The 27,092-nt window shown below is 38.1% G+C and overlaps 1 protein-coding gene and 1 long non-coding RNA gene across 3 annotated transcripts in view; one reads left to right on the top strand and one right to left on the bottom strand.

Moving 5' to 3' along the window:
* The first annotated feature begins 208 nt into the window (after positions 1–208).
* Positions 209–26,797, top strand: LOC131575424 (uncharacterized). 2 transcript variants are annotated; one of them, XR_009276796.1, is made up of 3 exons: positions 209–399; positions 15,776–15,825; positions 23,966–26,797. It is a non-coding gene; the product is annotated as an uncharacterized LOC131575424 (long non-coding RNA). The 2 variants fall into 2 exon arrangements; XR_009276797.1 differs by lacking the exon at positions 209–399 and adding an exon at positions 3,231–3,333.
* The window catches only part of CAP2 (cyclase associated actin cytoskeleton regulatory protein 2), a 69,225-nt gene continuing 49,212 nt past the window's right edge, over positions 7,080–27,092 (bottom strand). Inside the window, exons 8-13 of the mRNA XM_058830886.1 lie at positions 14,969–15,158; positions 13,972–14,147; positions 12,600–12,723; positions 12,300–12,382; positions 9,620–9,760; positions 7,080–8,086 (exon numbers count right to left, since the gene is read on the bottom strand). Of these exons, the coding sequence (XP_058686869.1) occupies positions 8,003–8,086; positions 9,620–9,760; positions 12,300–12,382; positions 12,600–12,723; positions 13,972–14,147; positions 14,969–15,158 (798 nt within the window). The 3' untranslated portion in view covers positions 7,080–8,002. The remainder of the gene's footprint in view (positions 8,087–9,619; positions 9,761–12,299; positions 12,383–12,599; positions 12,724–13,971; positions 14,148–14,968; positions 15,159–27,092) is intronic.

Genomic DNA, 27,092 nt, shown 5'->3' with positions numbered 1-27,092 from the left:
CCCCTTTTCATCTTTTCCCCTATCCCATATCATGTTCGTTCTCTGAAAAAAACACCCACCAAACCCCAAAAATCAACACCAAAACAAACAAGCCCCCACAAAACCAAAACCAACAAACAACCCCCCCGCCCCCCAAACAAAATAATCTACAGAATCATTTCGACTGGAGAAGACCTCTGTAGTCGAGTCCAACCTATGACGACATCACCTTGTCAACTGGACCGGGGCACTGAGTGCCACTTCCAGGCTTTCCTTAAACACCTCTAGGCACGGTGACTCCACCACCTCCCTGGGCGCACCATTCCAATCATCCTTTTGGTGAAGAAAATCTTCCTAATGTCCAACCTGAAACTCTCCGGAGAAGAGGTGGACCCCCGCCTGGCTACACCTTCCTTCCAGGTAATCACCGAGAGCGATCAGGTCACCCCTGAGCCTCCATGCTAAACACCCTCAGCCGCTCCTCACAGGACTTCCTCCCCTCAAATGCTGAACAGAGAGCCAGCAGCAAGTTTAAACACAGTTCTTCAAAATAACTTTTAGTCTTTTAGATTTCTGTGTTCTCTTAAGCATGTCGACCAGACCGAGAATTCTGTCTGACAGAGAGCACAGCTCAATACTGAATTAACAAGAAATACATACTGTGAACATGGAATGTTTCCCGTGTGGAAGACAGCAAATGTCACAGCCGAACCTGTTGAACTGTTTTCCCATTAAACCATAACTAATTTTAAAAAATTAAGTAATTTCATAAAATCATAGAATCACAGAATGGCCTGGTTTGGAATGGACCTTAAAGATCCCTGCCCCATGGGCAGGGTCAGCTTCCATTAGCCCAGGTGGCTCCAAACCCCATCCAACTTGGCCTTGAACACTTCCAGGGGCTGGGGCATCCACAGCTTCTCTGGGCAACCTGTTCCAGTGCCTCACCACCCTCACAGTAAAGAATTTTACCCCTGTATCTAACAGAAATTTCCACTCTTTCAGTCTCAGAAGTTTATGTGGAGTCAGTCTCTAATACAAGCAAACTGAGGTGAATTGCCAAAGTGATTATCAAATAGTGACCCATACAACTACACTGGCATGTTTTGTAATATAGACCTTGGTGAAATCAATAGGAGTAAATGTTTAGGGAAACACAGCAAGTTTTAGCATGATTAGGAAGGAAGAAAGGAGGGAAGATAGACAATGTAAAGAGGAAAACATGGTTTTAAACCATCTATTAATTCCTAATAGAAAAACTGTTTTGGAAAACTGACAATAAATGTAATATAACAAGACTTCCTTCCTTATAATATTTCACTTCTTCATTCATGAGTTACAGTCTATTTAATTTATTTAATAAAATAAATAATTTAATAAAAACAGTCTATTTAATTTGATTTTTACCACAAACCCTTCAGGATCAAGGAGTATCTAGCCCTTATTATATATATATATTTTTTTTTGTCTCTGTGGCCACAGGTTTTGAAAGCCAGATCAGATCTTAAAGTACAATTACAAGATCTCAGAGACTTCATATAATGCTGCCAGTCACATGTAAATTGTAGGCTCACCAGCAGCAGCATAACCATAGTTAGAACTCACTATGAGATTATTCTGGATAGTCAAGGTGAAACACAATCACTGACAGTAGAAAGCAGGGGACTAACAGATAACAATGTAATCTTCCTCATGCCCAAATTTTTCAGCTACTAGTTTTTCATTCTTCTGCTTTAAAAACCCAAAAAAACAACCCACAGTTGACCCACAAATTCTGCGAGCATTCAGATTTTTCTATTCTGGGATGCATATGACAGAGATGCTGTGACAACAGGGCTTGCTGGTAGTGAGAAGCTCACAGCTTAGACTTTTGATGACAGAGAGTCTTGTTTCATTGCTGCGTCAGATTGCCACACAGGGCAGTATTTATATATTTCTTGCTACTTTGCTTTCTTTTGGGGGTGGGCAATTCATTGTACCAGATGATGAAAGTAAGTAGTTGAATGACTTGGCAGTTAAATATCCTCTTCCCTAGAAATGAGATTTAGGCAAGAGGGAATGTTTTGAACTAGATCAAAGGAAGGTGGTAAGCACCTAAAAGCTGGTATCACAATAGTTAAGGTTTGAGGGGAATCTGGAATCCCACCTTAAGCTCTTTAAGTGTAGGTAATGCTGAAAAACCTGATCAGACACCCTCCTGAGTGGGGAATCCTTCAAGGTTAATAGGAGGTAATTGAACTCTGGTGTGCTGTGAATCTGGCTGTTGTACAGAGCTACAGACCTTTGTACTTCTGCTCATTTTTTATATGCCTCCCAGCATCTTGTTGTCAAGGATTTTAAACCACTTTTAAAACAGGGGAATTGCCTAGGGGTTGAAGTTCAGTTCTTTTCTTTGCTCAGTGGATATGAGATCACATCTCCTGCATCATGCTGAAATATTCTAATAATAGGAGCTCTTCTAAAGAGTCCTTGAATGAGAGTTGTTGGACATTAATCAACAACAAGCTCTTGTCATTGCAAAGTGGTTAATTATTGTTGGGTCCAGCAGCTACAATTCATGCTATTGAGACATTTGTATCGAGTATTTATGTTCATGTACAGAGTGAAATTAAATGCAATTGATGGTTAAAGAGATTATTCATCACTGAAACTATACAGAGTCATCAAAGAGTGAGAACCTTCCTCCTTGTTGGGGCAAGCAGCCAGATACAGAACATGAAACTTGAGCCAAAAACCATGTATGCATTTACATAAATATAATGTAAATGTTATACATTTAGTGTGGAAAATGGTACAACTTTCTCCCAAATTAAATTAATTTAGCCTTTCACTCTGAAACTGATCTGTCTCATCCATCTATGGAACTTGAAGGAGGAATTTGCTCTAAAGCCTTACTCAGTTGACTGAGGCAATTTATTTCTAATAGATGCAACTTCAAGTGGAATACAGAGAAAACAGAATCCTGGTGGTCACAGTTGATAAAAAGGTCATAGCAAATCAGCTAGAGAAAAAAAAACCAAGAAGCTTTTCCAATTTTATCTTAGGGTATATACATTTTTTGTCTTGTTGCCAGTTTTTTTTTTTTTTTGACTGTCTTGTTTAGGACTTGTGCTTAAACACCTTTATTTGCCTTCTGCCTTTTGTCTTGGCCTTGTTGGAAGGAAGAGTAACAACAAAACAGCTTTACTCAGGAACGTGGCACTGGGAAGCCTTAGCAGTTACCTAACTCCCTTCTCTGTTGCATTCCCTTCTCTTGCCGGGGAGGAAATATGGTGATGCCTCTGTTGAAGCAGCAGTGGGACTGTGGCTTTGGAGAGTAAGAGTCTTTGGTGGTCAGCAGGATCAGTGGATCAGGTAGGGTCCTCAGCATGCAGCACAACCTAGGGAAGGGGATCATAAGTCAGGCACCTGTTTATAAGCATCTTCAGAGAGCAGTAGCTACTTCTGGGCAATATTTTCACAGAAGTTGGGCCCAGATCACCTTAGAAGGAAAACTGAATCTGCTTTGTATGTTCTTGATAACTGCTGTGCTTGCTAGCATATTGTGTGATTGACTCAACCTTACCTCCATTTATCTGGAAGCTTCCAAATTTGAGAAGGAGCCCATTTGAACAGCACATCAGGAGAGTGCAGTAAGGGTGCACACTGAATTGAGCCCCTGAAGCATTCCAAATGGACAAATGTTTGGTCTCTAGGAAAGATATGTGAGGCACAGGGTGAGGAATACACAGTGCAGTAACATTGAAGGAATTCATGCAGATCTAGATATGTTGAGGATTCAGGCACGAGTAAGAACAAAAATGATTTTTCTGCAAAATAACTATGGCACAGGGAAGCCTTTACTTCCTTAGTAATGCCTACTTCTCTAGCACATAGAAAACATTTCTGGTTTTCAAACAGATTTGAAATTACTTACTCCTTTATCTTCAATAGCTCTGTTAAATATTACTTTTAAGTTCAGTCAGGTATTTTTTTAAATGGAGATATGCTCAGCAGGGTTTAAAAAAAAAAAAAAAAAAAAAAAAAAAAGGAAAAACAACCCAAAATATCAATTTAATAATTGGTAACAAGTAGTTATTTTTGATTGTTCCTTGTTCATCCTACTCAAACCGTTACCTTTTACCAAGATGATAATTTCAAGATCAAAGTAATATTATGTGTTTTTACAGTGACTTTTAGAGGGAAGAATTCCCCGTCTCCTTGGCAAACAGCATTCATGTCCTTTGTAAACGCTGCAGTCCCGCAGGTTGTCATTAAATCTTGCGAAGGCCTGGCCTCGGCTTTTTCCTGCCATCTGGTGGGTACTTGCAGTCACTACCTCGATGCTTCTAATTTCCATGGGTTCTTAGTAACCAGTATTCTAAACAACTATGCGAGTATCACAGAACTCAGAAGGGCTGAGGTTTGCAGGGACCTCTGGAATCCACCCAGCCCCCTGCCCAAGCAGGGCCTCCTAGAGCCGGCTGCCCAGGACCATGACCATGGGACTTCTGAATATCTCCAAGGATGGAGACTCCACTGCCTCTCTGAGCAGCCCGTGTTAGAGTCAGTAGCTTGCACATTGCAGTTTCCTCATGTACTGACTTTCAGTGTGTGCCCAGTGTCTCTGGTCCTGTCATTGGGCACCCCTGAAGAAAGCCTGGCTCCTCGCTCTTTGCACCCTATTCTATTTAAGAACATTTGACACCCATTGAAGCTTTTCATAGGAAAAAAAGCTCTTTACATTTAGACGCTTAAATTAAAAACTCACCTTCTCTTTTACATGTATTTTACTGGCTGATTGACAGCATCTGTACTAGTGAATATTTGACCTATGCAGGTTTATAGACATGAACTGGCTAATTACACCATACACATTTTTTTCCATATCAATATATGAACCAAATTCACTGTTTTCTGTTTTAGCAGTGGCACTGATTTTAGGGCATGACCACAATATTAGTGCAGTGTAGCACAGAAATAAAGGGGTGTATCCTGTGTGACAACGCACAGTAAAAACAAAAGATCAATGGGACCTTAGGGCTGCTCAGCATTTAGCATTTAGTTCATTCCTTGGTGGAACCAACCATCAAACACAGATCACTCTTGCTGCTGAAAACTTGGTGGCCACAACTGCTCATGGTTGAGATGACTCATCAAATCATCATTTTGCAGTTTGTTGGCTATTTCTATTCTTAAGATAAACTTGATTTTTCACAAAATGAGTTTTTAACCTTTACTTGTACACAAACTCACGTAAAGTCGAAGCAAAACTTTGTTGATTTAGCACTTCTTTGTAATTTTGAATTTAATGACAGGCTGCAGGGAAAAAACAGTCCAAGCTACTGGAAATATATGACAAGTATTTTTTATGATGACCAAACTGAACTGACAAAAGGTGGTTATATATTTGTTGTTGTTGTTATGTGGCTGGATATAATCTATTTTAGAAGTCTCCCTCCTACTTTTCTGGTGTCCACTGACCTGGTATCCTTTTCTTCAGCTGAAGCAATTGCCTTGGGTCTGTCCATGCAAGGCCTTCTTCCTATTCTTTTAAACTTTTGTCCTCTGACAAAGGTCTGAGGTGTGCTCAGACAGTCAGGCATGTGTTGATACTTCACAGAACCTTTTTCTGCTAAGAAACCAGTCAAAGCAACGTACTTGGGTCTTGCCCATTGCAGGACCATGAATGTTGAGGGGAAGGTGTAGCCACGAAGGAGTTTGCCTTCATATGTTTAAAGAAGAATCAGATCAGCCTTCACAGACTTTGTGTTTGATGGGGGAGTTAAATCGCTCAGAGGAACTATAAGAATTTGCCTGTGTAGTGATTCAGGGCTGTCTTGCTGCTTCCTGTTTATCATCAAAATTTGATACTTGGCTTGTGTCTTACCTCCAAAGCAGTAAGTAGCATCCTGCTGCTGCATAATGCCTTGTCCCCGCTTTGGTGCTGAAAGAGTCAGTATCTCAGGCCAGAATGCTCCAGAACGAGATTATTTTGTGGAACACACCACAATTATGATTTAAGGATTAAATAACCCTCCTTTTATCATGACAAGTATGCAGTGCCCATTTTTCAGAGATGAGGCACATCCAAGTGATATATGGGGTGGACTGAAGCCATATAGAGAAACAACAGGAAAAGCTAAAAACAGAAGGCAAACCTTACCAACTTGCACTACATCATGATCATCTCTCTCGGCATAATCTGTGGAAGATACAGGTGTACCTAGAAGTGAGAACCATGAAAAGCTCAATTTGCTATCTGTCACCAAAGTTATGTGCATGACACTTCAGGTTTATCTGCTGGCATGCAGAAATTCCTCTGCTCACTGTCAGGTGGCTTATGGCAGCAAAAGTGGTAATATTTTAGTGAAATGTGAGGAGGAGCTCACATTTCTCACTTCACTTTTTCACTTTCACATTTTTTTTTTAAATTTTTCTCACTTCAGCTTTTGAAAAACAGGGTTTAAGGAAGAGAAAGCCTATAGAACAAACAGTGCAATAAAGTAAGCTCTGAACAACTTTGTTTTTAAACAAGTACATTTTCCTTTTTATTTCATAAGAAGTTTACTGTTGAAAAAATGATATATATTAAAGCAAACACATTATACACATAGGTTAAACATCATGTAGCAAAACCGTAAGGAATGAGCACTACTGGTTGTATTGTGTAGGGTTTACAATCAAAGATATACTTAAAAACCCTTAAGAGTTAATGTACTTTCAAGGTAAGTTAGGCACAAAATTTAGCTTGTAACTAGCTCTGCAAGCGTCTCACTGTGATTTCACTGAGTGAAAAGTATTACGAGTGATCAAAAACATAAGCTGACTTTTAAAATTTTTTAAGTTTTATTCATACTATGTGCTGAAATAGTACAAATGTATACATTTTTCCACCTTTGTTAAAAAAAAGCATAGGGACTGTAAAGTAGGGACTGTAAATGGCTAAAGAGGAAATTACTCCTTTATCTGGGCTCAGAATTAGTATGGCATAAATCTATGGCTTTGCTTTGTGGACATATTTGAAACTAAATAAGTCCTACAAAAGTGGGGAAAAAAACCCCCAGGATGATGCTTTTAATGAACATGATGAGCTACATTTTAATGAACTAATGAGCTAGTATTTTAAAGGAACTTAATTAGTAAGAAAATCTAGCTGGTATCAGATGTGTCTGTCCTCCCTGGTTTTCTGTATAAGATGCAAGATAAAATGTGAAATTTTAAAATGTGAGAGATCGTGTCACCAAAAAAAAAAAAAAAAAAAAAATATCCAAGGAGCAAAAAACCTTCAAGTAATTTCCTGCACGACTTTAGCATTGATGAGGCCCTATCTTAGAAAGAATTACTAATTTGCAAGAAATGAGGGGGAAACAGCAAGTCTGTGAACCATAATAAAATCTTACTTCACAGAAAACTGTGGGATCTTCTAAATATGCATATTAGAAATGTTTTTGATTAAATTACCAGATTTAAAAAAAAAATAAATAAATTCAGTTAGCAAAGTGTATTGCTGTGCTAAAAGTTGTCCTTTCTTGCTTGTTTAAAACGAAACATGTTATGATTGCCACAGAACTGCATGAAACTGCAATTTCTACAGGTACGTTTTTACTGCATCATACGGGAATTGCTTAATAGGTAAAAACAAACACCTTAAAGTCTTAATGCTGTTTTTGATTAGCAGAAACACAAAAAGGAATGCACTGAAGCAAGATGATAAAAAAAGTGTACCATGCAGTATGTTGGCTTAATGTATACAGTATTTCAAACCAATGATGTGACTGGAAGGTGGGGGGGTTTAACCTATTACCTTCCCATTCAGAATTCAAATTGTATGTGAAGGCAAACTGTGTGGAGATGTGACCAGGACCAGGATGCCTAACAAAAGGGTGCCAGATGTGTTATTGTTCCTAGCATGCAGAGCTAATGCTTGAAGGCCTATGACAGCAGCATGAACTCCTGCTACTTCTAGTTCTTTACATTACTGCTTTGTGTGTGCTAGCCACAGTCTGGCCGCGGTCAGCAAGTGCTTGATGGCGTGAGGAAGTCAACCCACAATCTCTGCAGGTTCAGTGACCAACTTAGATCCATCCCATGCTGTCTTGAACTGTTCAGGAACCGGAAATTCTTTCTGGTAGGAAACAAAAGCAACAATGATGGTTAAACAAACAGGGGATATCTCATAAAAACTGGTGGAATACTATTAGTTCTACATGACTGCGAAAGCATTGATAGCTCAGACATGCCAGGATTAGAGAGAAGCCTTCTTCATTACCCTAGGAAGCTATTTTACAATGCCACACAGGAAAAAGCCTGATTGCTACCCAGTTTCAAATAGCCTTGGTATGGTACTACTTTGCAATAATCCCTCTCACACCATTATCTGCATCAACTAAGTAAATAAGCCTCATGTCAGAAAAGACTTCAGATTCCATTGGTGTCTGGGTTGGAAGACAGTAGAGAGGATTTAGATGTGGAGATTAAGCCAGGAGTCTAATTTTAAGGACAAAAGCAATACTGTAATATGGAAGAATAAAATAAAATTAAAAACTCCAATCATTTTAAGTGTGATACACTTCAAAATAGTCAGCATCCTTTGTGGGGTACACAAAATGAAGCAGAACATCAAATAGAGTGCTCTTCCAGTCTACAAATTCAGTGAAATGATGGGAGATGTTGAGTATTTCTCTCTACCCAGTAAACAAAAAATTACATGAAGAGAAGGGTTTTTCATTCAGACCTCAAAGAGGTTTTTTGATAGCCAGTAATTTCTGATGTTATGGTGATTTTGAGATGAGACTGACCAAAAGGACTCTTTTTTGAAAACAAATAGGTGAATATACACCCACTAAGAATTGTTCCCTTTTTATTCGTCTAAAGCTGGGCATCCAACAGTCACTTTTGGAAATGTGAAGCACAAAAATTCTCATTACATATTTTATAAAGACTAAACCCCTGTACTAAATTCCAGCCCAAAACACTAACAAGAAATTTATATTTTGGCTATGGCCATGCACTGCAATTCCAACTCTTCTTTGTTGAGGACACCAGTGAACTATTATGAGCAAACTTTGCTTACTTGTGTGTGAAGTTACAGAGCATGACTTTACTAGAAATGCCACTGGGCGCAGTATGAAAATTTTACTAGAACAGGAAAGGAACTGGGAAAATGCACCAGTTTAAGTGTCTTTTAAGGACATATGTTGAAAATAGTACAAAGTACTACAGCTGCTACCCATGTATCAATAGCTTTAGAAAAAACAAGTATATTATGCTGTAATATTTCACCCGTAGTAGTATTATATTTATCTTAGTTTTAATCTCATCATCTTCAGACTTAAGCACTCTTCTGTGAAGTTAATTTCTTTGGGAGATTATGTTTAGATATATAAAAAGAAGATCAAATGGACAGGACATGAAGCCATTATCCATCAGAATGGAAAGAGAGGACATAATTTCTGATCTTTGAAATTACTTTGTGCCCAAGAAAATAAGGAATTCTTCCTCCTGAGATATAGGCACATAGAAATTAAATAGTTTTGGATTATTTTTTGGCGACATAATATGCATGTTACATCAGTTTCTTTCCTAGCAGCTTAAGTGCTCTTAACTGCCGAGACTAGTATGGAACAGAAAGGAAATTTAAAAAAAAAATCTCACTCACATAATCACCATCTTGCAGAATGAGAATGTTCATCTCGGATGACTTGGCACTCACAATCTCACAATCCAATGACTCCTCACTGAGGTAGATGTGGCAGCCTTCTGTTTTATTAATAGAAATGGTTGGCACTTTCCCCATCACCTGCAAAATAAAATCTACTTAACATCAAATCTTAAAATGCAAACAGAGATACTGTTAATAAAATCCTCATTGCCTTCTAGGTCTAATTTTGACCACCAGCATCTGATCTATGTGTCACCTGCCTATGTGTTGCTTTGATTTGATTTGTTGGACACTGAAAATTCTTGGTGGTGGTAACAAAGACCTATACACAACAACAAATCTGTAATATATAGCAAGCTTTTAATACACAGTTTGATAACAGTACTTCTCTGATTCGCTCTAATTTCAGTGATACTTTTGTGCGCATATTTAGGCAGTGTTCACCTTGTTCAATAGTGAGACTTTAAGAAGTCAAACGTGTCAACTTCAACCCAGCATGAGCAAAGGAAAGACCCTGGCATAAAGTAGTATTCAACAAGGGATTTCTAATACACTCTGAAGACTTCAAAGCTCTTGCAGCATGCAACAGGAAAGGGTTTTTGTCCCCTTCAGGTAAGCTACAGTTCTAAATAAGGACTAAGATCAATTTAATTAAATATCTATTCCATATGTCTTTTTAAGAACAAACACAAGATTTACTTGAGGTGAGGAAGGGAAATCTATCGTTTACAATTTTCAGATTGAAAGAATGGCTAACAGCTGGACTCACTGTTTGTCAGTAAAAATTCCTGCTCCTTCCCTCTCTAGCAAGGACGGCAATATACTCTGGACATCAAAACAGCAGAGATTATCCTAAACCATAGAACAGTGACAGCATGTGACAGAGATGTACTTGTTAATGAGAGTGTCTTCCATCACTTAATTAAAGAATATCTTTCAACTTCAGCTCCTTAAATGTGGCAGTAAACCAAGTGGTCTGTCCTCTTGCATCCCACCCTTATCCTGAAGTTTGAGCTACACAGAGGATCACTGCATCTTAAAGTTCATTTTCTTCAATTAGTTCTTATGCAATGGAGAACAGAAGGAAGGGGTGTTTAAAATTTTTTGCAAACATCTGGCAAGAAAAGAAGATACCACTGAGATAAAGGAGAGACAAGGACTATGGCACTGAAGTCACTATAGCAAAATCTTTAGGATTAATTTACTGAAATCTGCTGCATTAAAATATCTTGTATTTGGACATTATGAACTCAGGTCTTCAAATTACTGAGAAAGCTGAGGTGCTCAGCACTTGGCGTACACCAGTCCTGTGGGAGCTGGCCGATTTGAGCAGCATACAGCATATAACCAGACCCTGCCTTCTTAAGTGGATCCCCACTCTGCTCCGTGACATGCATAGAAACCTTATGCAATATTCATAGAACATGATTAATTTTGATTCTAAGAATTTTGATTCTTATAAAAGGCATTTCCACTTTATTTTAGTATTAGCAAACTGTGGTTTTGCTATTCATTACATACGTTTTTGAATTTTTCAGCTTTCATGAACAGTTTAAGAGGTAATGATTAAAAATAATATAATTATTTTAAAACTGCTCAAATAAGTGCCTGGGATTCTTAACTAACTGCCTTTGCTGCAAAAAGACAGGTAGTGATCAAGGATAAAACTGATTGTTGCAGTTAAGAAGATAATGCACAGTTGGTAGCAATGTCAGTCACTTGCACAAGGTTCAAAATATAAAAACCCCATCTTGCTCCTATTCCCTGTGGTGCCTGTGACCATTATTTCTGAAGCATGGAGCAGGACTGCCTATATTTAATGTCATACAGCAAGTACAACCTCTTAAGAAAAAGACCTCACTTTGAAGAATGGCAGTTTAATATAATAATTAACATTTCTTTTTCACTTAAAATAATACGTCCTGGAGTTCCTTCTTGAGATTACATTATGTGTGTCAGACAAAACCCAGTATTAGAGCAGGTAGTTAGACCTCTTTGGAGTGGGATGACTGAAGTGCTGTAAATGTCAGGCAGACTGTATATTTTGAGCAGGACAAGTGTTTCCAGTAGAGAGGGCAATGTATAGATTTAAAATATATGTATTTTCTTTTCATGAGAATCACAAGGAAGATGATCTCTGATGAAGCTTTCTGAAGGCAAAATAGTACATTGCTTAGTTATATAAAGTGTCACGTCACTGGCCAAAGAGATTTTTTGAAATCCCAGCACCTACTTTTACTGCATAGAAATTAGTTGTCCTTTGACAGTCTATTTGAACATTTCCATTGAGAGGAAAAGAAAACAAAAAAAATCTTGTGCACTTAGAAATCCATTAGCTAACTGCTAGAATTTCTTCTGTAAGCACCACTGAACTTTCAAGTGCTGGGAGTTGCTTAGCATTAAAGCAAGCAGATCAGGGACAGAAGTAACAGTTCTGCCAGATCTCTCAGCTTCACCAGAACCAGAAGGCACTGGGCTGCAGGAGTTTTGTTCAGTGATAGTAAATAGTTCTCACAAACATCTTCTAAAAACAGCAGCAGAATTTAGTGCATATAAAGGTTAAATTGGGTACTTCTTACTTTTGTTGTGCTCTGTGAGTTTTTAAAAACTCCTGTAACTACATGTTGGGCTTTTTTCTCCCCCACTTTTTCTGTCTTCATCTCTCTTAGATATTTACCTGAATCTGAATATCCCTGGAGTTGATCACTTCCACGATTCCCACAACATTGTCAAACACAAGGCCAAACTTTTTGCAGTTGTCTAAAATAAAAGCAATCATAATTAAGAAAGGCAAGAGAAAAGCAAATACACCTGCTACATTAACTACAAAAATTCCCAGTCCTGCACTGCATTGCTGAGTGACTTTACTCTCATGATCAATCATTAAAGTGAATGGAATGATTCAGATGTATTATTAATCATGTAAGTCAGATTTTTCAAGACTGTCACTTAAAGCCCAGCTGAACCACCTACTCACCAATAGTAATTGAGTTGATTTTTCCTTTTATCTGAAGTGTAGATTTGTTACACTTAAAAATGTAGGCCACTTGCTTGAGTTCAGTGTTGTGAATGACCAGGTCATTCTTATCCTCTTGATATTCCTATTTCAAAAGAAAGCTTATTTAATTGGTTGTCTTTAGATAACAGTCAGACGGAGTTTAGTACAATTTATCCTCGAGTCATTGCATCTTCAGTTACAACAGAGCAATATCCTTCCTGTGGCTTAAAATCATAATCTGCTTGGTGACCAGATATCTCACCTAACTGACCCTTAGATGACACTGTATCTTTTAGAGCTGCAGAGCTGAAAAAGTTAGCACAGACAGTGATAAAATCCATTAATTTTGCAGTAAAGATGCAAATAATTTTTATGCTCATAACAATTTAAAAAGGCACTCACAAAACTGCTGTTTGGCTCCCGTCTGGTTCAGACTGTAGAATAGAGCAAGTTTTCCTTCCCCAAGTGTTATATAATGTTTGATACAGCATATCGTGAACATATACAGGCATTACCATATACAATAAACGAGTAATAGGCAAAGAAACTTCTTTCATTAGAAGTGTTCATTAGAAGTTCTTAAAAGAACAATTACAGTCCATGGATGTCCAAGAAAGGCTAAGGGATCCACAAGGAAAGTTCCAAGTAGTAGAACCATAAGGCAACATGACACAGGCAAACAGTGACTGCACCTTATGCAAACTGGACTCCACTGTAATATACACTGACTGTGTATCTAACCTTCTGCATGACTAAACTGCATATTCTTTCTGCTCCCTCTTAACCAACACAGTCACATCAATTTTCATTCATAGATTTTTTGGTATATGCCTACATAAATTAACACCCAAACTTTAAAACAATCTCCTTTTTCCATCTGTAAACTGGGAAAAAGGAAAACACTCCTCTGCTTTTAAGCACAGAGGACATGACTGCATGGAATGGGCAATGAAAAACATATGTATCATTCCACTGGTTAGAGAAACTGAAGAGAGTGGTGATGACTGTTCTCTCATTCACAGGAATGACCTGCAGAAAGGGATTTTAATTGGTGTTCTCAACTGAACTTGTTTCTGGGGCATTGTCAATTTTGCAAGGAATTTATATGCCGATTCTGATGTTCTTCAGTGAGATGAATTTATAAGTGATTCTCAGAGACAAATGAATAAACTTAAGATCCTACAGAATAGCAAAAGTTGAACTGTAGCAATGCAGAGAAATGGAGGACTCAGCCCATTTTAGTTGCAACAAAACTTTGTTTTGTTGCATTTTAGTGACAGACAAGATGTTTCAGTGCTCCTTCTGGTTTGCAAAGTGCAAGGAGCAATTCAGAGATGTGATTGGAACTCACCACTCTCCACTTCTTTCCCTCCAGCTCCAAGACAGGGGCATGGTTCTGCTGTGGGGAGTTCTTGGGAGAGGTAGGACTTGGAGTATGGCTTTTTGTTGGAGAACGAACAGGTGGACCTTGGGCACGTAGACTGGGGTTCTTGTGAGTCTTTTGGTCATCAGAGACATGTCGAAGCCCTAAAAAACCGAAAAAAAGGGTGCTTGTGAAAGAGAGGTTATTTTCCAATCCTAGAAGTGCTTGTATTGAAGCATGAAAATTTTGTAATTGTGTTATATTATTCTCTGAAATTACTCTTTTTTTATTTCCTCAAGGTTTACCTGTGCAATGACCTAAAGTGTAACTGCTGACATACTTTTAGCAGATCATATAAAACCTCTTCTACCGTGGATGGGCTCTTAGCATCTTCAACAGAAAATCCCACTATGTCTTCTAGGTCCCTCCCTGTCTGTAGCAAGCTCTAAGAGTTTTTCTTTGTTTTATCATGTTTTTCCATTTGTAAAACAGAGTTTCTCTTTCTAATTTATGACAATATTTGACCTATCTCTGCAGCATTAAATGCAAATATATCAATCATATGTATTTAAATTCACAGACATACACTTAAATTACAACTGTCCAGTATTAATACAAAAAAGCTTTATTTCACCTGACATGTAAGACATTTTGACACAGGTTTGTACACTCAGTGTGAGTCAGAAAGAGGGATAAAACTTTACTGTACTCACAAGAGATTGACCAGTTACTGGGGGCTGAAGATATCCAGCTTGGCTGCCTTAAAATTAAAGATACCTCAAAATGGTGTGAATGTCAGGTGTACTGAACTTATTTGGGTACTGTGGTTTCTAAAGGAGGTTCGGTATGCAGTCTTCTCCATCGGACCATTGTAAGCCTCAGAAGGATCTGAGCTGCTAGAATGTAACTTGAAAATGCTGTGAATGCAAGAGCTCTTGATATAGTTTGACTCCTGGATCACAACTCTATTTTTTTTTCTCCTGACCTTTGGTAATTGCCTCTCCCTGGTTAAGCTGTGCAAAGAGGGCGGAGCGGGATGCAGTTCCTTCGTCCTTTGTGGTTTCCGTATCGAAGATGGGGGGCGGTCCCGGGGGTGGCGGTGGCGGAGGTGGCGGGGAAAGGCAGGAGCCGCTGGTTAGAACAGATCGCATGGACATGGGGGATGCAACAGGACCCTGTTTGAGACACAGGGAAATTATTTTACATACAGTGTTTTAAGAAATATTGTATCACAACAATTCTTATTTATTAACATCTTCGAATGCTGTGAGTTCGTGACTCTAGAAAGCCACAGGCTCAGGAATATTTCTGACTCCATAACCTAATGTAATCCTATGAATCCTTCCCTGCACCTGAGCAAGCACAGCTAGAAAGCCTGACAGCCCACACTCTACCCTTACTGCAGAACTACTCCACCTAAATTATTTGTCACAAACACTTGTAAGGGCTGATGTTAAAGACCTTTAACATTAACTATTCCACAATTTATTCTAGTGTATACTTACACAAAAAGAATTTTTTTTTAATTTTTATTTTTATTTTTTTCTTTCAGATAAAATGTTTTGGTACAACACAAATAACTGAGAGGCTCAGACTGTCAGTTATATGTAGGGAACATGATAAATTGTATGCAAGATGAAAAATGCTATTCTTTGAACTGTTCAAGTTATCTGTAAAGACACAAATACCACAGAATGTAAAACTATGGTGATTCAAGTCTCTTGAGTCTGAAATACAATTTTGAGGTTTTAGTTCAATTTCTTGAATTCTTTTTTCCTTTTTTTTTTTTCAGTTGCAGGAGATCACAACACACAAATTATGAGTGAAGGGGGCCTTGGCAAAGTAAGTAATGCAATCTTTCAGTTTGCATAACCAAAAGTACATATTTTGGTCTGAATTACAATGCTTACATAGAGTATTATCAAACAGACAGAAAGTACTAATAATTATCTGACTAGAATTTTGTAAGAATGCCGTAACATCCTATAATAGATATTAGAGAGAATCTGAGAATGACTTTTACAATCCTGCCACTGAGTGTCACTCTGATCCTACCTCTCTGCAGCACAGAAGGAACTTGTAAGAGAACTATTGAGAAAATTAGGTTGGTTCTTACGAGTTCAGCTAGCTACAGAGGTATAGTGCATTGCAGCAGCAAATATTAACAGGTGGGCAGATACAATGGGAAAATTACAGCAACTTATGGAGCCACTGCTCTTCTAAACTGGCTTACCTTTGTTAAGAGATAGAAGTTGTTAGTGCACAATCCATCCTGGAAACAGATACTGCTTTGTTGGCCTCTGAGGATATTTTTAACCATTTATGGTACTATTCTTTCTACTTTCCACTAAACTGAAACAGCAGAATATTGATCTGGTTCGTGCATCTCAGAGGAGAGAAAACTACAGCTATTTTTTAAAAAGTAAAACTTGTTCTGGCATGTAATCGCAAACTGATAACAGGAAAAGGGCTGAGGTCCACATGCTCCTTTTTTACTTACTCTTCAGATATACTTTAAAAACAAAATAAAAGTCCAAGATCTCCTAAGGGAATAAGCTCTCTTCCTGTTACTAATTTTTTTTTTTTAATCTAATGTAAACAAATGAGAAGATTCTTCTTTTGGAACCAATTATCATTTATTGTCAAGATATACTGTGACTAAAGTCGTCTGCTTTCAGAGACATTCCATTGTTGCATGGATACATTTAACTCAGAGCTTCTGCTTACACACTTCCTTGTTATAGGTCAGTGTTTCTGGCTGGGGACAACTTCTTCAGTGGGCCCTCAATTTATAGTGCCTGTTCCCTGCCTCTGCTAATGCCAGCGAAGTTACCTGCAGTAGAGTCAGCAAAACTGTGAATTATTATAATTTAAAAAAAAAGAATGTAAGTGGATTTAGTGGTACAGTTATTGCTGTCTGAGGTGCAATACAGATCTTCCCCTTCTGTTGCCTGCAACCATAGCAACTGAATCCACTATGCCCTGGTTATCCAGAATTATGAACATTGCATTTTCAAGGCTTTTTAAAACACTCAGATACTCAGAAATGGCACTCACTATTCACAGTGTGAACATGCAGTTATGAATTATGTATGCTTTATGAAAGGCAATTAATAGCAGTAGTGGTAGTGGCTAATAACTTTTAGTCTGAGATGAAAATCTGCTTGCCACATTCCAGACTGACATCTGATTTCTCAAAAATACCTACTGCTTACACCTGCCTATCAATACAGTGCTGTGATTTTCCAGAAACTTGTGTAAGACTCACACATCCATTTAGAATTATCACCATCTAAATTGTGCAAAGGCCGCAAAGATGCAGTAAAGAAAAAAAATTCTGGAAGCAATCTGGTTATTCTGCATCTAACACAGATGGTAGGTCACTCTGGCAGTCTCTTTGCTTCAAGTGTCAAACTCAAGACCATCACAGATCAATGCAGGACACTCCAGGCTAAAATAATGCTGCTGAGTAGTCATCAAAGGCAGTTTCCCAAACGGCAACTAAAGTATGGGAATATCCATGTAATTAGATGGAAGTAAAACTCAGAGGGGTTTATCTGTGGAAGTGGGTCATCTCTCTCCCAGAACTCTGAAAGAACTACCCCGTCAAAGTACAGATAAAAGGAAGGATTTTAAACACATCAGTTAAGTTTGGACATGGTTTTGTATGACTGGAGATACTTGTCTTATTTATTTTCAATGAAGAGAAGATGTAAGAAAGGATCTGGGAAACTAGGAGCTTTTTTCTTTTTAGAAAAGTGCTCATGAAAATACAAGTCTACTCAAGAATCTCAATTTTTGGCCTGAGCAGCTAAGACATTCTAGTCCTTTAAGTGGGTTTCAAAACTAAGAAAAAAATGTATTCATTGCACTCATGCTGCCCATCTGCCTCTTCTTTTCTTTACAAGCCTGGTCCCTCCATCAAAGTCAGTGGTTATCTCCACTGAGCACAAAAGACTTTGAGTTAGACCTAATTAAGAACATAGAAGCTGTCACAAGATAAAGACACCTGAGGTTCTGTCACCCTTCCAACTTCTCCTCTTAATTTTGTACGGTCACAGAAATAAAAGACAGACTGAACCCTGGTTGTTAGCTTTTCTCCTGCATGGCAAATCTTGTCTAGTTTAAGACCTGAGTTACAGCTGCACAAGCTAACTGATATTGTAGCATGCTACTTTCATTATCTAGGGCCATTCTGGGAACTGCAAACAACTTTAATCACAAATTAGGCTAGGCAAAATTGAAGGACAAATCACAGAAAAAAAAGGTCTCTAAAGTACAGGGTTTAACTGCTTCACTCAGTAGATCTCCCATCTCACAGCATGGATACCTCCAGTGGGACAACCCCCATGGAATTAAAATAGCATGGAAAAGCCAGGCAAGTTTCACTAACTTCACTGCTGGGAAGAAGGGTACAGTCCAACGCTGGCTACAGTCTTCTTTTCTTTGCCATTTTGATGTACCTAACTGAAATCGAACAAACATTCAAATGAGGTGAAATTCTCTGTGGAAGAGTGGCTCAGGGAAACTCTCAAAAGTGGGTAGAAAGCACAAAAGTGAATTGGAAATACAGAATACACATTTCACTTGCATTGCCTGCATGCCAGGAAAATGGGACCTGTGCTGCACTCAGACACACTGATGTAAAGGCAACTTAAAAATCAGCCAAGTAGTCTCAGGAACTTTTTTTAAAATTAATTTTGACATCTATTAAAAAATGAACCTTCAAATTACCAACCTCAGTCACCATCAATTACTTTGCTTTCCTTAGTTACTAGTCTAAGACAACTTACAACCTTGGGCTCTAGGATATTTCTGAGCCAGGCTCTTAAACGGTTCTGGTATCTGTAATACTTGTGTATAGTCCTATCAAATTTCAACAAAAGTTCCCTTCACAAAGTCCATTCATTTCTGTTCTGTATAGGGTGGTGTTTGTGAGAGCTGCTGGGAATAAAATAGCATGTTATATGCCCACAAAAGTTCATCTATCCTAAAGCAGCAGGTGCTTAGCAGCTTTGCTATTTGCAAACAACTCTTCAGATTAACTTCACGCAGATGTTAACAACAGTGTGTCTTTACATAAAAAGTATTAGGAGCCATTTGGACCAGTGAAGGCGGTTGTTTGCAAGCTGCCTTTCTTCCTCTTTTATTTCAGCTGTTTGCCTCGGCAACAGCTGCTGTTCTTAGTGCTGGGGTGTCTGTAGACACCAACAAGTTATACTGATAGCTGACTGCTCCCGTTAACATGTCCATGTGGTCATTTTTCCATCGTTTACAAATATGCCCCCAGTGAGAATTAGCAGGGGAAGAGATAGAGTGAAAATGTAACACAAAAGTAAGCCTTAACTTTTAACCTGGTAGCTTTGCATCAAAGTGAACTTGATGTGCTTTGAACCACACTCCTGGAGCTTTTAGAAATGGAAGAAAATGCAATTCTCTGAGTAAGGACCTATCAGGAACAGGAGATGCAGGCCCTGTGACCATGTACTAAGAGCTCTGTAGGTGACAAAACATTCCAGAAATTTCTTCTCAGGGAAAAAAATTGTCTTCAGCTTCCAACCATGCTCTAAATGGGGTGACAGGAATGGGTCAGGGTTTATTCCTTGCTGGATAACGCCAAGCCATCTGCAGAGAGGCCCAAGGGCCTCTCATTGACTGTGGCAGAGAAGTTTCCTTTAGCGACAGTGTCTGATGCTGCTCACAGCACTGGGTCTGATAATGTCACTGTGCAAGGGTTTGCAGGATTGTGGTACAGCCTCGAAATATGTTATATTTCTACCTTCATCTTATTCAACTGGCAGAAGGGTGAGGTACACTTCTTTTTCTCACTTAACAGGCTCGCTGGAAGAAAGTAATGATTGTTTATGTTGAGATAGCTGCCTGGCTGAAATTCTCATTTAACTCCCTTGAAATTGCAGCAGAGCTGAGTGAAGCCCTTTGCTTTTGAGAAACTGGGCCTTGTTAGGCACATTTCTCCTAAAAGCTTCCTTCCCCTGGAGCACAGGGCAAAGCCAATCTTGTTAGAGAAATAAAAAGCTGTTCATATATAACACAAGTGCTCTGGATGCCATTCCATCACTAATTTTTGGTGGCTGTATGCAGCTTGACGTGTCTGAACCCAGCTACTGAGAGACAGTAAGAATTTCTTTTCATGTCTTATCGCAGATGTTACTATTTCCTGAGCTATTCTTGTTGAACAGCTCCCTGGGTTAGCCTTCCATGTCACTGTTACTATATTTGTAGTACTGCAGCAGCAAGGAGCTGCAGTCAGAGGCTCCTATCTCTGGGGATATGAGGGGCTTATGTGCCAGACCCTGTACAAACACCCGCAATGTTCCTCTGTGTTTATCCAGCTTTCGGCTGACACAGTGCAGCATAGAAATTGAGAGGAACAAAGTTCTTGTGCTGGGAACCTGCTGAGGGGCATCTGAACAATGCATTTCTTGTAGCTGCAATGCTTGATTTTACTCTGAGCCAGAAGATTATAAGCATCTATATAATGCACATAAATAAAACGATATATGCATGTGTATGATATATAGAAACTATTTCGTTAGTCATTCCTATTAAGAGGTAAGTATCTATTTGCAGATGAAGCAACAGGTGGCTTAGAGGGAGGTCATGAAATCCCTCCCTTAACTTATTGAAAAGCCCTTTCATGACAGCAGACAAACAGGAATCCTAATAGGGAATACATTCTTCTCAAAAAAAAAAAAAAAAAAAAAAAGGGAAGGATATCCCTGTTTTCTCCCCCTTTACAGTAATCCTAGTTTCACACCTAAAATGATTACAGCATTCTGTATTGTTCTTCCCATACATATGCACAGCAAAAGGCAAGAACTGTGAAGCTCAAAATATCATATATCAACCTCTGGGAACAGGTGGACTGTGACTCAGGGGCTAAGGTGTTTTTTTGGTAAAAGTAGCTTAGCACAACAGTTCTATTACCTACCCTATTTAAGCCACCTGTCTGCAAGGAGTTATGCTGCCCAAAGAGCTGCAATTTACTGGATGAAATAGCAGACTTACAGGGCCTGTAATCTTTGTCAGTTAAAACACAAAACGACAAAAAAACAGGCCAGGTTATTTTCTTGTTACTGAGTCTCAGCAGAATTATTCATCTGTAGAGTTTTCAAGCTTTTCAGCCCCCTGTAATATACTTTTGCCATTTATCACCTGTTCAAGATTTAAAATTACGCTTACATCTTCAGAGTTACCCAACCAGAAATGTTTATACAGCCATGGTCTTCTAAATAATTTGAGAACGTATGATTATGTAATTGCCAACAAGTAATGTGCTCCAACAGGGAGATTCAATCATCTTTTACTTATAGAAAAATTTGTTTAAAAAGAAGACCAATCCCTTTAGCAAGGTATACCTTTCCTTTTCTCTCTATTTTGCATACTTTCAATTTTGTAGTTCCTTTCCTTTTTCCATTGGAACTAGGCTGCATGCCACACCCAGGTTTTCCCTTAACATGTCTGAATGGTGCTTGGTCAAAGTTAAGAGAATGTAATTAATATACAGTAAAGACAAATATTTTCAGCCACTGTTGGAATAAGAGAGTAAAAATATTTTCTTTCAAAGGGACAAGGATGTGATTGAGGCAGATTCCACCAAAGAGGCAACTATTGTAGAAGTGCCAGAATAGCCAATTTCTTAATTGATCCTATACCAAAAATCAGAATGCTGCCTATTCTCCGAGAAAGAAACACTTGCAACTAAAGGATGCAATTTTTTTCAACAAAAAAATTGTAAGGGAACAGGGAATAGAGAAGGGGAAGGGTAGAGAAAGGAATGGAAGGTATATAGAAATTGAGAGAAAAGGCTGTCACTGAGAAAAACTGAGCACTGTGGAAATGTCTACATATTATCCAAGATACAGCCATTTAAATTGGTATATCTATGCTGCCCTTACTTCTATCTGGATAAGGCCTCTGGGATTGCAGTCATGGCTGTGGCTGGAATTTGGCACTAGAGTTTTGACCTTTAGCTTTAGTGAAGTGGCTCAGACGATGGCTGCTTGATAAGTAGGTCAAACTAAACACAGCACAGAAGAGATACAGGACAAATAATAGGAGGCTTTTGCCTGCAGAACTTGGTCTTTTGCAGCTTGTTCACATCAGTATGTACAGAGATGATATATTACAGGAAAATGTTTTGATAGAACAGGAGAGAGGCAGTGCCATTTTATAAGAAAATGTCTGGAGGTAATTATTTAGACTAAAATAAAATGCCCAAGTCTGCACTGAGACTAGGATAATTGCACTCAATAAGGCTAATGTAGGAATTATGATGGTACTTCTCGGTGTGGAGCTTGTGGAGAATTTCAGCTTTTAAAGAATGTTTTTAGAGTACTATCTAAGGAGTAATAAATGTTTTTTAAAATGCTATTTCAGGAAAAAAAAATACTTGAAGATACCGGCTTCAATGGAAACCGGATTTAAATAAGTCTCAACTGCTTTTAAAGATGTGTAGACTTCATCCTAAGTTGTTTTGATTTATAAAGGGGGAGAGGATTTCACTCATCACTTGAGTGAAATTCTGTATTAGAAACTAAATACTGTAATGAAATTCACTGCTAGTTTCTAAATATTTCTTGTTTGTAAATACACCTGCTGGTAAAATCTATCCTAAACTACTATTGTATACAAAGAACAAAAAGTTAAGTACAGATCCACCTGGAATTGTACAAGACAATTTTGCTCAAATATTTTTGAGCAAGATTTGTGTCTTAACACTTATTTGATTTACGGAAAACTACAGCAGTCTCTCATTATTACTGGTTGTTTTCTTGCTGCAAGGTTAACCTGTAGAAATAGGAGCAGAAGTTTCACTTCCCTCAGATTACTCATGCAGGCCTTGTAGCAAACAACCTTTTCATTAGGCATTCTTGTGAGCTTATATTACAGCTGTTCATTTATTTTCATCACCAAAAAATTGTGGAGGGTAGAAAGAGGCATGCTTCAATAGAATCCCTTCTTCAAGGAAAAAAAAAAAAAAAAAAGGAAAAAAAGGCACTTGCTCTTCATCAGAGAGAACTGAAAAAGGACAGGTCACTATTACAGCTGTGGACTGCTTGTTAAAGACAGAAAGCTGTAGCAAGCAAAAATGACAATTACTGCATAGGTAAAATACTACCCTGGGCACTTCAAATATTTCATTGTAACAACAGCTTTTTCCAAAGACTCACTGACATCTAAGAATGTCATATCTGGTAGCAAATTGAACAAATCTCCATTAGGCTGGTAATTGCTATTGTCCACAATGTCAAGATGGCTAAATTGAGATTTAGTGAGTATAGTGACCACTCAGCACTGGGTGTAGGATACAGAAGGACACTTTGCATCCAAGATAACAAACTACACAATTACATTTTTAAGGAAATACTGTAGATCCATCAGTCTTGCACCGACAAGCTTGTTTTCTCTTACATATACACAATCAATCAATGGAAATTACTATTTCAGATTAAATCCTGCTCACAAACATACATTAGATAGGTACTTTCATTCTGTGAGCACAGTACCATCGAATATCCTAACCATATTCATCATGCCTTGAAATGCCAATTTAAATAGTCCAGTCCAGTTTTGTACCACCACTCCACATGAGGAGCAAAATGGGTTCAGATGCTCTAAAGTCTATAGGTCCTTAACTACACTATTTCCTTCTAAGTGCATTCTTAAATGCACTATATTATTCACTACTTCCTTGGCTTTCTTCTCACACAGTCACACACATTTCAATAGGATGCCCTTAAGAAGTAAAATATTGTCACACATCTTGGACAGAACCCAAGTGAGACAGAACTTTGTTAGATCAAAAAATCCATGAACATCTGCTTGTATCACAAACTTTTTATGAAGCAGATAGAGATAACTGTTATCATCAGCAGTGACTGCTTGGACATGATTTCAACGCTTTGCACCTGTTTTTGTGTCTTCTAATTTAGTACATTTCTTTCTCTTTCCTCTGAAGTGTCTGCCTGTGTGCCTGCTGCCAGAGCCAAGAACACTTTCCTGTATGCACTAGTGATCTGTTCCAAGGCTGGCTGCAGCTGCCCTGTGCCGCCTGATTGAAGGATATGGGAGGCTGGAAATGGCACAGCTTTGGGAAATTGCACAGACATAAATGTGCACACCACAGTATACAGCACCCACAGCTTAGGGGGCCAAGCTCCAACTCAGAAATCCTGTCCCCTTCTTTTTGAAAACCCAAGCATAGGAAACCCTCTGATCTAGGCTTATGCTCCTGGGGGTTTGCTGGAGTTCAAGCAATTACAATACAGCTGGGAGAGAAGCAGTAGTTAACAGCCTTCACTCTTGTTAGAAATATCCAAATGTGCTACTTAAGAGTTTTTTATAGAAACTTCATGCATTGCTTTGTTGACTTCTTCAGATATGAAGGGTAAATTATTGGTATAATACACTTCTAAATCTGTACTTATATGCCCCAAGACATTTCTCTCTTTCTATCTCCCTCTATAATGAAATACCTTTTTTACACCAATGTCTACCTTTCATAAATGTTCCAATTTGTTAATGCCTTGCCAAACTACTGCTTTTTCCTTTTTTCCTTTTATGCATTTAAGTGGAAGCCGCTGTGTGCAATGATTAACAACTGTGTCTGGAATATATCTACAGCTTTTATATATATCATATTTCTGTCTAGACCCCAATTCTGCAGACCTTTATGCTTAACTTCACACAATGTGAATCTGTGACTTTCATTCTCACTTTAAAATGTGTAACAAAAATGAAATTATCACTTGAGCAACTCATTGCTTTCTGGAATGTATTTGTTACCAAGCTTCACAGAAATATTTAAATAACATTTAAGCTATTTAAACAACCTGATAACTTACTGGATTCTAATTTTCTTAGACTCACATTTAGTAAAACTTAAAAAAATATACATCCATAAAAATGAGTCTGAAATTTAATCTTTCAGACTCATCACATAGAGGATAATTTAAATGAGCCATACTTCCAAGACAACTTCCAGATATGAGTGATATCCAAAGTAAAGTGAAATCAATACTTCAGATGCAATGATGGGCTCATCACTCATGATGGAATGAGCATTGTTGGCAGGAAATAAATAAACAAGTCACACCTAGATTTCAGCAATTTCTTGGACAGCTGAAGACATAGAAATACAAAGATACGATGGATGAGGTACTGGTTTTAGGACCAGTCAAACTTAACCTGCAACAGCTATCCTTCTGAGAAAAACTACCAGTACTCACCAGCACTGAGAGCTCCTCCTGTTTGATCAAATGGCTGTAACAAACCCTTACCTTAAAACACTATTTCCATACTTGTGAACTTGTGAGGTTCTATTAAAGGTGAAGATTATTCTTTTTCTGTATTAACAGAATGAATTTTGTCCCAGATTCTCAGGCTAATTCAGCTAATGGGTACTACAATCATTTTTCCTTATGTAATAATAATTTAAAAATCATTAGGTCTTCTCACATTCACTGATCATAATAGAATAGAATGTACCTAGTGTGAAATATTGTACTAAATAAATGAATTATGTTTAATATTTAAATTTTTTACTATAGAAACCTACAATGTAGTCAATAATTACAGTCTTCTAATTTATCATGTTCAAACATTTTTGCATTGCTTCAGACTAAGATGTACACTCAGATCATCGCTCTCTCCTGTGTTTGAACTTGCACTCAAATTCTTGAGAACTGAAAGGCCTTGTTCAATGTGTCATGAAGGGTATGAAGAGAAGGGTTCAGTCAGTTGCTGAGCACAAGTAATCTACATTCTCTTACATTGTTATAACCTCCATAGAGGGAGAGAGAAAGGAACTTTGCCAGGTACCACAGAATCAGAGAAAGGTTTGGCTTGGAAGGGACCTTGAAGATCATCCCGTTCCAAGCCCCTGCCATGGCCAGGGACACCTTTCATAGACCACATTGATCAGAGTCCCACCCAACCTGGCCTTGAACACTTCCAGGGATGGGGCATCTACAGCTTCTCTGGGCAACCTGTTCCTGTGTCTCCTCACCCCCACAATAAAGAATTTCTTCCTTATATTCAGTCTTTCAATTTAAAACTATTGTTCCCTGTTCTGTCATTACAAGCCTTGGTAACGTCTTTCTCAGTCTTTCTCACAAGCCCACTTTATATATTATTGCAAGGTTGCAAAAAGGTCTCTATGAAGCCTTCTCTTCTGCAGGCTGAAAAAATCCCAACTCTCTTGGCCTATCTTCACAGGAAAGGTGTTCTAGCTCTTATTCCATGTTAAGCTACACTTCATAGAATCACAGAATAGATTGGAAGGCCATTAATCTGAAAGTTCTACTTCACTTCCCTATGTTCCCAAACTAAATGGTGATCTCTATTAGTTCTCTAAATAGTCATTCAATTAAAAATAATGATATTTGCATACATCGAAGAAATTATAAATTTGGTGTGAAAAACTGCATGTGCAGTAGGTTTAGGAGATGGTATCAGTAAAGAGCAGGCTGATTACATTTTCAATGTATTTCAGCAGTTCCCCTAATCTGATAATAAACTGATAATAATCTGATAATAAAGTAAATTTGATAATAAAGTAAAATAGAACACTGTATCAATGTAGACAGTGGGCATAAACTCTTACATTTATACCCAATGTAAAATTAATTTTTCATGTTTATACCTCTCAGTGAAAAATATTCATTGCTATCATCTCATATGCAATACACAGAAGCAGGTTATATAAGGAGCATAAATAATTAGGTATACAGTTATATTTACTCTCTCTGTTTACAGAAGTTATTTCTGTATGTCTAAAATAATAGTTTAATAAAGCTAGCCATCTATGAAGTTATGTATCCCTTGTCTTTGTCTTTCCTGATGTTAAATCTCTCTCATTGTTCAGATTCTTCCCACCACCCTTCTCCATTCCATTGACATGCTCCCTCAGTTTTCCTTTGGTCTGACATGTCCTTCATTTTTTGCATTTTATCTTGTTCCTACCTTCTACAGGCATGGAGAACTGTGTCTGCCTCTCTTTACCATCTGTAGCTGAGGGTTATGGCTATAATAATCCCAAGTAATTATTTTCTCTTCCTCCAGACCTCTACCACAATGGCCTGAAC

Source organism: Poecile atricapillus, chromosome 2, assembly GCF_030490865.1.
Source record: "Poecile atricapillus isolate bPoeAtr1 chromosome 2, bPoeAtr1.hap1, whole genome shotgun sequence".
In the NCBI taxonomy this organism is placed as follows: domain Eukaryota; kingdom Metazoa; phylum Chordata; class Aves; order Passeriformes; family Paridae; genus Poecile; species Poecile atricapillus.
This window is presented reverse-complemented; position numbering and strand designations above follow the sequence as displayed.